Here is a 13,147-nt window from a genome sequence, read left to right on the forward strand (position 1 = left end):
GAATTTACTGCATAAAAAAAAAAGAGGTAGTGCATTCGTAGCACATGGTTTTCAGTTCCTTTTGTTAGTACTTTATAACATATATTACATATCAAGGAGATGATAAACAGAGGTGAAAATATAAGAATACCATTGGATTAGATGCCGAAATTCCTCAAGAATGAATCGCGTTACTTTTTGTATGCGGCTCTGAGAATCAATTGGAGTCAAAACAAATTAAGTCTCAGCGTTCATGTAAACCGGAGAAAGGGGGCGTGGCCATTTGTAGCAAGTCCAAATGGACTTCATCTAAGTATTCCGCAACGAACGGCGCACGTACGATGTGACGACGCGCCGCGTATTCACGCATTCCGTCCGTCGTCCGCGACACTACGGACGGGATATGCCAAGCTATTTTTCACATCCTTATTTGGATGGTTGCAGGCAGTAGATTTTGGCTAGAGTATAATTTGTCGGTGTGGTAACATGCACTGTTTTACAGCTGTTATGAGATCACAACAGCCTATTTTTGTGGCGTAGTTGTCCGGTGCCGCCTCCGCCGCCTCCGGTGTGCGTAAACAATGAAATAAGTAACGCGGTTCATTATTGGGGAATTTCGGCATCTAAGCTAAGGGTATTCTTTTATTTTTACCCCTGTTTATCATCTCCTTGATATGTAATACATATAATAAAGTGCTAACAAAAGGAACTGAAAACCATGTGCTACGAATGCACTACCTCTTTTTTTATGCAGTAAATTCAGTCGGTTTGTATTGTCCCCATAGCAAAATAATGCAAGGGTGGGACTAAAATTTTAAATTTTTTTTTGACTAAAACAAAAACTACTTCGATTAAACTTTCTGTGGACGAAGGTGTTATGATTCTCAATCATATGCGCTTTTCTGCTTATTTTAACACGAAAGTGTTTTATGCCGGGGTCTATCACGGCTCCATTGACGCATTTCCGTCACGGATATGACGTTGTAAAATATAAAGACTAACATATCGCAAACAAAAAGTTCCGTCACCGGGAGTCGAACTTACGACCTCTCGATCGCCAGCGCGCGGCGCGAAACGACTCCGCCACAGACGGCATGCTCTTTGCTATGCTAACGGCGAGCCATTTATGTACACCATTTGCCGGTGGAGGTACTCAGAGATCGGCGGTACAGCGTGTTTTCGTTATCACTAGCGAGACGGCGCAAAGGGCTCTAAGAGCGCGCATTAAAAGTCGTCCCCCACGCGGATTAGCGCGCGCCTCGACAGGACGTGGTCGCTCGTGCGGGCGCTTATCTCGTGATCTCGGTGGTTTGTACGTCTTGCGCTCTGCCTGCAAGTTTCCGTTGAGAGCACGAAGGTCGCCTCGCTCACTGCAGCGGCCGCGAAAGTAGCGCGCTGCTCACACAGAAATAAGTTACAACTGTGACAGTTCGTGCTCATCCTGTGTATGTTCGTGTCGCGCGTCCTTTCTGCTTGAGCAGCGCATTGCAAGTTTCGAGCGGCTTCGCGTAACATTACAATTTGATGCTGTAGCGTTCATTCCTTCGCGCTTGGGGCGAAAGAATGCACAACAAACGCTCAACTACGTCTGTGAAAACACGTTTCACTTTCGTGTTATACCGATTCCTATGACAGAGGGATCAGCCATAATTTTTTTCTTGGACCACCTTAGGGTGCTACGGACGTCTGAACATGGGCCAATGTAGCATTTTTTCCAAGTTCAGGGTTTTATTTTAGAGCCTGTGCGCGGCACACAGGCAAAACAAAAACCTTAATAGATGGTACATTTTATGGAGAGTTCTATAAAAATAATTGATGTATTTGGTCTACAATCGTCTTTTGTAAAAATATTCCCAAAAACACTGCAATTTACTCAATTTTACCCACGCGCGAAGGAGTGAAAAATATAAAGCTACTCTAAGCAACTGTCCTATAATAAAATCGCGATGCTCTAAAAACACAAAAAAGCAAGTTTTGAGTGAATGCGTGAAACGGTCCATTTATAGCGAATTTTTCTTTCGTACCTGGTTTTCCACCATATCGAGAAGTTCAAATGGCGCTCACGTGCCCGAAAAAATTTTGCCGCTCAAAATATTTTGGGAAAATACTGTAGAACTAACGTCTATATGTGCGTAATTTTCTCAAATTTTTTCATAGACATTGATTTTTGTCGAGCGCCACAGCTGGGACAGTTGGCGTGGAATGACCCATATACACCATTTACCGCTGGCGCTACTCAGAGATCGGTGTCACTTCAGCGTGCTTTCGTTATCACTACCGAGATGGCGCGAAGGGCTCAAAGGCCCCGCTTTAAAGGTCGTCGCCCCGTGCGTTGCGATGCGCGCCTCCACAGGCCGTGGTCGCTTGTGCGCGCGCGATTATCTCGTGATGGGGGTGGTTTGTACGTCTCTTGCTCTCACCGCAAGTTTGAGTTGAAGTTACAGAGAGCACGATTGTCACTTCGCTCACTGCAGCGGCCACTTTTGCGAAAGGAGCGCGCTGCTCACACACAAATAGGTTACAACTGTGACAGTTAGTTCGCGCTCATGCTTTGTATACTTGTGCGTGCGTTTCGTGCGTCCTACTTTGTGTTTGAGTAGCGCGCTTTAACTGTCGAGCTGTGACAGCTCTTAGTGCGCGCTCATCCTGTGTATGTTCTTTCCGTGCGTCCCTTCTGCTCGACGAGCGCGTTGCGAGTTTCAAACTGCTTGCTATTCTTCGCGTGACATTATAGCTTGTTGTTAAGAATTCATTCGTTCGCCTTTGTGCCGAAACAATGCACAACAAATGCTCAACTAAATCTGTGAAGACACGTTTCACTTTCGTGCTATACCGATTCCTGTGACAGAGGCATCAGCCATGTATTTACTAGCATCCTTTTTTTTTCTGAACGCTGCCATTAAGTCATAAAGCACAGGTCAAGTGGTCTTGCTTGAGATAGATGGGATGTGGTTAAACACGCCGATTATACCTTGTGCGTATCAGAATCTTTACGACGGACCACGGTACTGTTAAGTCTAGCCAGTCAAGGCAGGCTATGCTAAGATCGAGGTAATTAAGTCAAGCCGTTATAATCGCGCTAAGTAAGAACTTGCTATTACAAACTTCTAATTAAGGTCATGCTGATTACGACCTTGCGAGTTACGGTCATGTGATGAAGACCTTGATAATAAGCAAGACCTAATTCTCATAGTCTTAGTGAGCGCGATTCTAATGAGCAAGCCGTTAAATAGGGAGGTCTTAAACTAACTGACTACTACATCCGTAATCAGTATGTCGATAATTAGCATGCTTTTATTTATCGGGATTTTCATTAGTAATCCCGTATTACATCCCCTTAGTTACCAAAGCCGTGATTACAATGACCTTAATTAGTATGACCTTATTAGATTGATCTTAGCATGGCATATCTTAATTAACTTCATCTTGGCATAGCTTGGGTTTCTTTTATTGAAATAAAAATAAATGAAGGCCTGATTGGCTTGACTAAGCATAAAGGCTGGCTAAGACCATGAAAAAGAGAAGGAAGGGAGCCAGAGCGCGCGCCGCCTTCTGATGAAGAAGAGAGTTTCTTGTCGACTCTGCACGGCATAACGAAAACCTTAACAGCTCCGTTTGAAAATTCTGATACGCACGTAGTATAGTTAGCGGGTGTAATCACATCCCATCCATGTGAAGCACGACCACTTCACCTTTTCTTTATAACTTGACGACAACGTTCAGACAAGAAAAAAAAAGGATGACGATAGCGGTGCTCAAAAGAAGCGGGGCTGGTGTCCGGTTCCCGGAAAAGCCTAGCAGACGACAGCTGCGCAGGACTGCTTATAGGCTTCCCAAGCAACGCTTAGCGGCGCTGCTGCTCTTGACAGACAGCGCCATCTCTGGCAGAAAAAGAGAAACTGGGGTGTTAGCAGCGCGCGTTTTCCCTACTCTCCACCGCGTTGCCGCTCGCTTTACACGTGCAGAGCTCTCGCGGTGCACTTGCGCCGCCTCACAATGTACCGCTTGCAGTGCGGCTTCAAAAGGATTTTCAAGCTTGACTGGCACTTCCGAAAAGCGAACTTGATAAAATGAGAAAGGCTCGTCAATCACGTTAACGGTGAAGAGCAGACGATCGACAACAACGACGCCCAACTCAAAGCGAAATGCATTTCCCAAGTCGCGATTACACCGTGTAGGACGTATACCTCGAGGTAAGTCTCGTTCTGTCATGTTAAAGATGAATAATGGTCCACATGCACTCCGAAATGAAGCCGTACACGCTATCGATGTTCCGCGGCGTGGACTACGAATCATATGATTGTTGTTTTGATATGGCATGCTCACAGTAGCAGCCGTGTACTTTCGTGAACAAACGTTTGCGGCGTGCGAAAAAAAGATTATACGGCCATGGCACTGCTTCCTGAGAAGGTTAGAGTCAAGTCCTCCATGCCGCTGGAGAATCACCCGCCGATTAAGACGCGAGGCAGCTAGCTGAGCTTCAACCACTGTGAAGCAAGATGAACTGCTCGCCTCGTTTTTTCGGCTCTCGCGTCATGCTTGCAGTCTCTTTTGATGATACCGACTTGACAGGCGTATAAAACCTGTTGCGTGAACGCGGCTAGAAAATCGCACAAAATCAGAAGGTGGTTAATTCAAGGTTGCAATTGCAAAGCATGTATTAAGTGCCAGTTATATTTAGCGGCTTAAATATATATCACCCTAATAAAGTGACAAAAACAAAGCAAACCTGCAGAACGATGTCAAAGCTTGCTGCAAACGCACAGACATCCGTTCCGGCGTGATAAAGCAGCCTTCCCGACGCGTGAAATGCAGGCGACGAACTTCTGACGATGTGCCGAGTTCAGTTGAATTCAACCAACCGCGCAATGCTAACGGTATAACGCGAACGTGAACGTTCAACAACGACGGGTAGGTCTCACGAACACGGGGAATCAAAACACAAAGTTGCTTCACCTACAACCGTAACTGGACTTTTTAACAATACGAGAAGACAGCGAGTAATCATTAATGTAGTCGCTGCGTGCATGCGCCGCGTTACTTACCGATTCAGGTAGTCGGAACGAACGAAAGCGATGAACTCAGACAGCCAAAATAGAAGGCGAGACAGCGCTGTCAGCTATCCACGCTTGCCGCCTTTATTTCTCGTACGACACGCCCGGGAAACGATAAAGTTTAACACGTGAATCGCGTGCCTTGGTGTTCTCTGCACTGTTGTGGCTGGCCGCTAAACCGCAAAACTTCGGACCACGCTTGCGCTTCCGCGGGGTCGCTTCTGCCATCGCTGAAATGCGCAGCTTCGCACAGCAAGCCTCTCGGTTCAACGTACCCAGCTGACGGCCCCCCAGTTATCCGCACCGAGAGAAGAACGCGTGCGCACGTGCGCTACCGCTACCGTGAAAGGGCCTGAGTCGGCCGCGCCGAAGGTTCAGAGCTTTCCGACAGAGCCGCAGCGCGGCTGGCGCGGCGCTGTCGTCGCGCCGCAAACTTGAGCTTGGGTTCCCTTATCTTTTCGCCGCTGCGCTCCGTTGTACGGCGCTTATCAACTCGGCGGTCGATGCTCGCGTGTTCAGTATAAAAACAAAAAACGGGTGGCTGGACATAAGATGTAACGCGCCCCTCCGGAAAATGGTTACGCAGCAGGCTCACGGCAAACACGAATTTCAGGCAACATTGTTGCAGAGTTCAACAGCAAAGTTAATCATAAACTGCGTTCATATAGTTATAAATACGCGGCGCATTTCTTACTGACAGAGCCTTAATAAAATTAACCACATGGAATTGTGACTCTCAGGCTTGTTTCCTCACAAGAAACAAGCCTGAGAAACAAACCTTTTTTTTTATCTCAGGTCACGGGCCACAAGTTTACTGCCTACAAAACACTGCGTGGAAATACAGGGGATGTCCGCGCCATTAAGAGAAACCCAGCAGAACGTTGCAGGTTGTTTCTTGATTGGGAAGTCAACCAGAATTGTAGCATCTAGTTCGCTACCCTACACTCAGGGGAGGGGGAAAGGGAAATAAAGATGGAATGTAAAGCGGAGATAAAGTGTCTAATACACGGTCAACGAAGTAGGCATCGAGTGAGTTAACTATTTTACAGCGAAAGCTGTTATGAGATCACAACAAGGGTCGTTTTTGGCGCCGTAGTTGTCCGCCACCGCCGCCGGTGTCCGTAACCAATATCGCTCGAAATAAGAAAAAAAAACGAAATAAGAAAAAAAAATTAAGGGTGGAATGAGGTTCGAACCTGGGCCCTCAGCGGGGGAGCCCAGTGTCCTACCTCAGAGCCATGCCGGTTTTTTTTTTTTTTTTTTTTTCCTTCATGGTATTTATTATAATGCGTATTTGAAATTATCACAAACGCTATGACGTAGTGATGCATTCACTTAGCGACAATAATCGCACAAGCACTGCACAAGCATTCAAAGGCTTACATGCATATATACTGTGCAAGTCCAGAGAAACAGGAAAAGTTCTTCAAAGCTTGTCACACGTGGAGGCTGGTAAGGATGAACACCTCATCAAGATGGGGTGCCAGTCTGGTCTGATGTCAAGTTCTTCGTAAATGTCCTTTAGATGGAGAGCCATACGCATGAAATGCATACTTGAAGCAGTGGTTAGTTCTGCATTACGGTCTTGCATGCGCGTTTTCCACAGACTGTGCAGTCCCATAAGGAAAAACATGTCAAAGGGCACTTCATCAAGAGACGTTGGGAGAAGGTAACGTATAGTATGTGAGTTAATGTTAAAATATTTTTGAACAGTTCGTTGAAGGATGTCCCAAAACAGAATGGCATCTTTGCAGCTAATAAAACAGTGTTCTACTGTCTCTGGTACTTCGCAAAGACGACAGTTAACTGAGGAAACAAAAATACCTTTCCTCTGCAACCATGATTTCACCGGCAGTGTATCAGTATGGAGTTTGTAAAAGAAGGTTTTTGTATCAGGAGAAAGATACATTTTCCGAACTCGTTTTAGTACATCATGTCCTGGAAGGTCAGAATATAATGAGCGGTAAAGTGGAGGTGGAAAAAGCATGGATAACAAATCCTTGTAGAGTCTCTTGCGTGATACTGTGTATAGATATTCTATGGAAAACCGGACCTTGAGAAACCGAACAGCAATGAAAACTTCCTGCATAAATCCCCACAAACACGGTCGTACAGAGAAATCTGAGGAAACGATCAAGTCAGGTAAAGCATTGGCAAACGTAATCTGCAAGAAAGATCGAATAATGGGATGGGAACTGTCGCGAAAAAAGTAGAACCGTGAAACAATTTGCCATAGATATAAATGAACTAAACCCAGCCCTCCCTCCTTAACTGGCCTGAATAGGTTGTCCCGTCTCATTGGTTCAAACGTCGAAGACCACACGAAAGTTGCGAAAGTCCGATGAAAGCGCTGTATGTAAGATCGAGCGCAATGAATAAGTTGCAGTACATAGTATAGCTTTGTGGCTAAAAATGTATTGCAAGCTTCAGCTCTCCCAAAGATGGAAAGACGATGTGGAACATAAGTTTGGGCTTGTCTTTCAAGCTTAGGAACACGTTCTTTCCAGTATCGTGCGCTGAATCTGTATGCATCTAGCGGCACACCGAGGTACTTTGGTGGAATACGGGTCCAATTAATTCCTGCGAACTTCTCCGGCGTACTACCCCATGATCCAAACCATAATCCTAAACTTTTAGATGTGTTTAAACGCGCACCTGATACAATGCCGAATTTACTTATTGTAGATACCACATTCTCAACACTTCGTTTGTCTGAGCAAAAGAAAGCTACGTCATCTGCATAAGCCAATACCTTAACTTCATTGCCTAATATATTGAAGCCTCGAATACTATTCGATCGTATTATGCTCAGGCATAGCGGTTCAAGATAAAGTGCGAACAGCAGTGGGGACATTGGGCAGCCTTGCTTTACAGAAGAGCAAATAGATACCGGCTTTGACAGATGGCCATTAATAATTAGACGAGTTGAACAGTCATTGTAACAAAGTTTAACGCCTTCCAGCAGAACAGAGCCGACATTTGCATGTTGCAGAAGGGAAAACAGAAAGGAATGACTGACACGGTCAAAAGCTTTGGCAAGGTCTACTTGTAGCATAGCAAGCTGTCCTTGACAACTGTAGCAATACTGAAGAAGTGTTCGAGCGATGTGAATATTTGTTTGTATGGAGCGACCCCTAATTCCACATGTCTGGTGAGAACCAATAAGTATTGACATCACAAACTGTAACCGATTTGATAATATCTTAGCAAAAATTTTGTAGTCAACATTTGTCAACGCTATTGGCCTGTAGCCTTCAACGGAACGAAGCTTTTCCTTTTCAGAACTTTTTGGAATGAGAACAGTATGGCTTTTGCAAAAAGACTGGGGGAGAGTCTTCATGACGTAACTTTGTCTAAATATATCCAGCAGAATAGTACTGAGAGTTGTTTTGAATGATTTGTAAAATTCAGCAGGAATCCCATCAGGGTCAGGTGTTTTTGACAAAGGTAGTTGATCAATGGCCTGCTTAATTTCCTCTAACGTGATGGGACTACTAATGATTGCGCAATCGTCTTCGCTCAATGGGCTTAACAGAGAAACAAAATTTGTTTTGTTTTCACCACCATGGTCATCCGAAAGAGCACTAAACAACACCTTGTAGTACCTTTCGAATTGCAAGATAATGTCTGCTGTATCTGTTAGAAGAGCACCGTTAGAAATCAGATCTGGAATAAACTTGGACATTGCGTGGCGCCGCTCATCAAGTAAAGCTTGACGCGTCGGTAGCTCAGAATTCAAAGTCCTGCTGTTCCGAGATCGAATGCGTGCACCTTTGTAGCGAGCAGCATCATAATTTTGTAGCTGGCATTTAATGCCTTCTATTTCATTAATGTATGTGCCTGGTTTTTCGCATTCGATCTCGTAAAGGTTACAGAGACTTTTAAATAATCTCTTTTCCTCGTTCTTTCGATAGTATGATTTGACAGATCCAATTTCTATAGCTAGTGCACGAACCTCTTGCTTAAAAAGCTCCCAAGCAGCGAATACATGCAATCCTTTAGAAAAAGAATTTCTCACTGCCTCTTTAACTCTATGATTGAATTCCTGATCATTTAGGATGTCCGAGTTCATCTTCCAAAGTGCCCACTGTGGTCGGAAGTGAGTTCGGCGGCTTGCGCCAATTTTTGCGATAACAATACAGTGATCCGAAAATGAAACTGGCTCAGTGCTGCACGAAATTTCTCGAGGTAGGAGTGATGAAGATATGTAAATTCGATCAAGGCGAGCAGAAGAGCTTCCCTGAAGTCGAGTATACGCAGTTACTTGACCGAAAGTACCGATGTCAATGAGCCCTGCATTATCTATGATACCACTTAAAACTTCACCACTCCTGTCTCGGTGACTATTAGGATTGTTGCGATCACTAGGATCGCATACACAGTTAAAGTCGCCCATTAGTACAGTGAAATAATCACAGTTAATTAGATTGGACATATCTTCAAATAACTGAACCCGTTTTGAAATCTCATTGAATGCATACAAGTTGATAATACGCCACGGCACTCCATGCAACACAAAATCGCAGCATATGTACCTGCCTTCACTGTCAACGTGAGTAGTAATTGCTGTACAGGGTAGACTCTTTCTCAGAAACAACCAGCAGCCCGCAGACAGACCCTTTGCGTGTGAAACGCAAACGTTATAGTCGGACAGGAAGGGCCGTAGGGCCTTCTCAGTGTCTTCGTCACTCTCGATCTTTGTCTCCTGGATGGCGACAAAATCGAGTCGTTTCCTTGTAAAAAGCTTGCGGAGCTGAGCCTGTTTCTGGAAAGACCTAAGGCCACGAACATTCAATGTTGCAAAATTGAGTCGCTCGGACTGCGCCATGATGTCTACCAACAGTATGCTTACTGTCCCTTGTGATCACTTGTATAGGTCACCGCCGACGGTGAGGCTTCTCTTGAACCCCCACCAGGCCTCCTCGATCGTGACCGCCGACAATTTCCGTTGTGTTTCGATGTTCGGCGACGGCGCACCTTCCGATTCACACTCTTTGTGTCGCTCTCCTTGCTTGAATCGGAGCTGTACGTCGCGCGGCGCTTGGGGATCGTCGCATCTACAGAAACATGCATGTCATCTTCCGAGACCGAGGCAGGATGAAACAGCTGTTGCGGAACTGAGGCGCTCTTATCTGGTATTTCTTCACTGGAAGTCTCTGAAGGTACGGCCTGTTCCTTAACAGGCTGGTCAGGACAATTTTGGTCCAACTGCTTGCATGGTCCACTCGGTTCTTCGTTTACCGCAGCTTCCTCGGACGCATCGACTGTTGTTTTCTTTGCGTCTTCAGTAGGCGTTCTGCTTAATCCTGTAGCATCTGTGCTTGACGAAGTGTCTCCCGTCGCGTCGAGAACTTCTGTAGCATCCATGATATGCTCTTGCAAGTTCTCATCTGGTTGCTGCGTACGTTGTCGTAGTTTGTTGGCGTAAGTCATGACACATTCCTCAGCTGAATGACCAAAGCGTCGACAGTCGTCGCAGCGAGGAGTCCTGCAGTTACGACGAATGTGCCCTACCTTATTACAGCGAAGACAAAGTGGTGGCTGGCCAGGAATGAGGACAAGACTTTGAACTCCGCAGACTGTCAGGAGATGTGGAATGTCACCCACTCGGACTCCATCGGCAAGGGACAGTACAACATCACGATTAAGAGTCCGCATTTGCTCCATGTCCGCTACTTTCCAGCTTTCTGTTGATATTGACTTGATCTTCCCGAAAACATGCAGTGCATCTCGAATGTAGGTGTCTTCTAAGTGCTCAGGAAGCCACAGGAGCTTCATCTTTACTTCTGTGGGTTCCGGGTCAATCACAAGGCATCGACGGCTCTTGACAAGAAATTCACCACGTGTGACTAACTTCGTTTTCGTCATTGTTGACTTGCACGTCACCATCCATACGTGCGACATTTGGAATTGACCTATCGAGCTGATTTCCTTTAGGTCGATAATGTTCCGAAGTGCATCTCTGAAGTCTTGAACACGGTAAGGGCGACCAGCCAAGTCCGCGTGCAGAAAAACGGAGTCCACAACCAGCTTACCGGTAGGAAGGCGAGGAAGCACAACACGGTAGTCATTACTGCTGGCTGAAGCCTGAGCAGCACCTCGGCTCAAGGCCGATAGATCCTTTGAGGCGGAGAACATGAAAAACGCGACCGTTCGGTCCGTCGTCTTCGTCGTCCTCAGAGCCATGCCGGTGCTTGAAACTGCATTGCAAAAACACCCTATACCGGCTTCATGTCGGGAAGGAACAACATTAACATATGTAATGTAGCGTGGTAGAAGAGTAAAATAACAACCAAGCGTCACACAACTCGAATTCTGTAACCAGGCGTCACACAATGCGAATTGTGCAACGAGTGGGTCGTTGAATGCTTCCAACCCATTACAAAGGGCTCTGCCATAATTCATCGTCATCAGCCACAGCATCAACAAAGTGCACAAAATGCCTTACAGGTGTTTAGCAGGTACCACGGTTCTCCACAGAACGACGAAAAATTGCATAGTCGCTGCTACTCTACTTAACAAATATTATGATTATTTATAGCGTAGTGGGTTCTTCGCAAGTGCACTCCTACTGGTTGCCAAGCAAGTCTATAAGGCTCCCATGACCCATTTCCTCAGGGTCTCAATAAACTTAACTCCCTCTCTCTATCTCTTTCTCACTATAGCATATGTTATAAAGCGTGGTGGGAGAGTGACATAACGACCGGGCGTCACACAATGCGAATTAAGTAACTAGTGGGTCCTTTAAAGCTTCCAACCCATTACAAAAGGCTCAGTCATAATTTTTCATCCTCATCAGCCGTCGCATCAAGAAACTGCTCATAATGCCTTACAGTTACAGATGGTACCTCGCTTCTCCGCAGAATGACGAGTAATGTCGTGGTGGGTGTTTCCCAACTGCACAAAAATTATTATTTGTGGCGTAGTGGGCACGTTGCTAGTGTACTCGTAGCCACAAGAGAGTTTATAACGGGCTCTAGAAATACCGCTCTTCGAGCTTTCGCTGTGACTGCACAGCGCTTTCTGCGCAGGCCTGGCATTTTGTTTGATAGCCACCTTTTTGGGTAGAAAAGTGATCAGGCTAATAGAGCACTATTGATCATAGGGATAAGGTAAAACTGAAGAAGGAAGGAATGGTACCCCGTCGGCTCTCTGAGTCGTACGTACGGCACTAGCACTATGTAGTGCGTACACATATTTGTGTCAGCATACCAATTCATGCGAAGACTTCGGAGCGGGAGCCTTTCCCATATAAAGCAGCTGAAAGTACCAACGAGCACCTGCATGGCTATAATGTTAAGATTACATCTGTAAAGGTTCTCGTCTGTACGTGCATAACTATATGCCCTCTCGAATATATTCTATTGCAGGTTATATATATATATATATATATATATATATATATATATATATATAGAGAGAGAGAGAGAGAGAGAGAGAGAGAAAGAGACAGAGAGAGAGAGAGAGAGCGTTTCTCTGAAAAGTAATGTCAGTGATTAAGTTGTCAAGCCTTGTATATTGTATACCTCACAACAGGCTAGAACCGCTTGGTATTGGTGGAAGGAGAAGTTAGTTTACGCTCGTGCGGTCGCACTGTCGTATGCTGCCATCTGGAGAGCAAGGAGAGACTTTTCCGTCAAACTCGTTTATATTCCCGTGCAAGCCACAATACCGCGCTCGTTGGAACCAAGGATTCCCATCAAGTTTTGTGTGAAACTCAACAAGTCCGAAGTGGGAACTTTTCCTATAATGAAGACCTTTAGTAATAATTTTTAGGCACAGCGTCAAGCGTACCGGCAGTATAAGGCCTTTTTAGAAGGTCGATAAGAGGTCAGCGATGAAGCCCCCGCTAGACCGCCGTCAACGACCATCACCGATGACAACGCGCCAGTTCACACCGTCTTCGTGTTGACCCGCTTCCTTGTCGATACAAAGATCAAAAGTAGCAAGTCCCCAGCTGCCCTACAATCTTGACGTGCCTCCTCCAGACTTCCGTTTGTTTGCGCGCTTGAAAACTGACATGAAAGGACATCATTTCGGGGCAGTTCACGAAGTCAAGGAGCCTAGCACCAAGGCTTTAAGGCCCACTCCTACCATGACTTCTTCGATGCCTG

General features: G+C 45.7%; 1 protein-coding gene across 1 annotated transcript; it reads right to left on the bottom strand.

The window, feature by feature from the left end:
- Positions 1-9,881: 9,881 nt before the first annotated feature.
- On the bottom strand, positions 9,882-11,171 carry LOC119391552 (uncharacterized). The gene has a single exon (XM_037659230.2). The coding sequence runs from the start codon at positions 11,169-11,171 to the stop codon at positions 9,882-9,884; it is 1,290 nt and encodes a 429-aa protein (XP_037515158.2).
- Positions 11,172-13,147: the final 1,976 nt, after the last annotated feature.

The sequence above is a fragment of the Rhipicephalus sanguineus genome, chromosome 4 (genome assembly GCF_013339695.2).
Source record: "Rhipicephalus sanguineus isolate Rsan-2018 chromosome 4, BIME_Rsan_1.4, whole genome shotgun sequence".
NCBI lineage: Eukaryota > Metazoa > Arthropoda > Arachnida > Ixodida > Ixodidae > Rhipicephalus > Rhipicephalus sanguineus.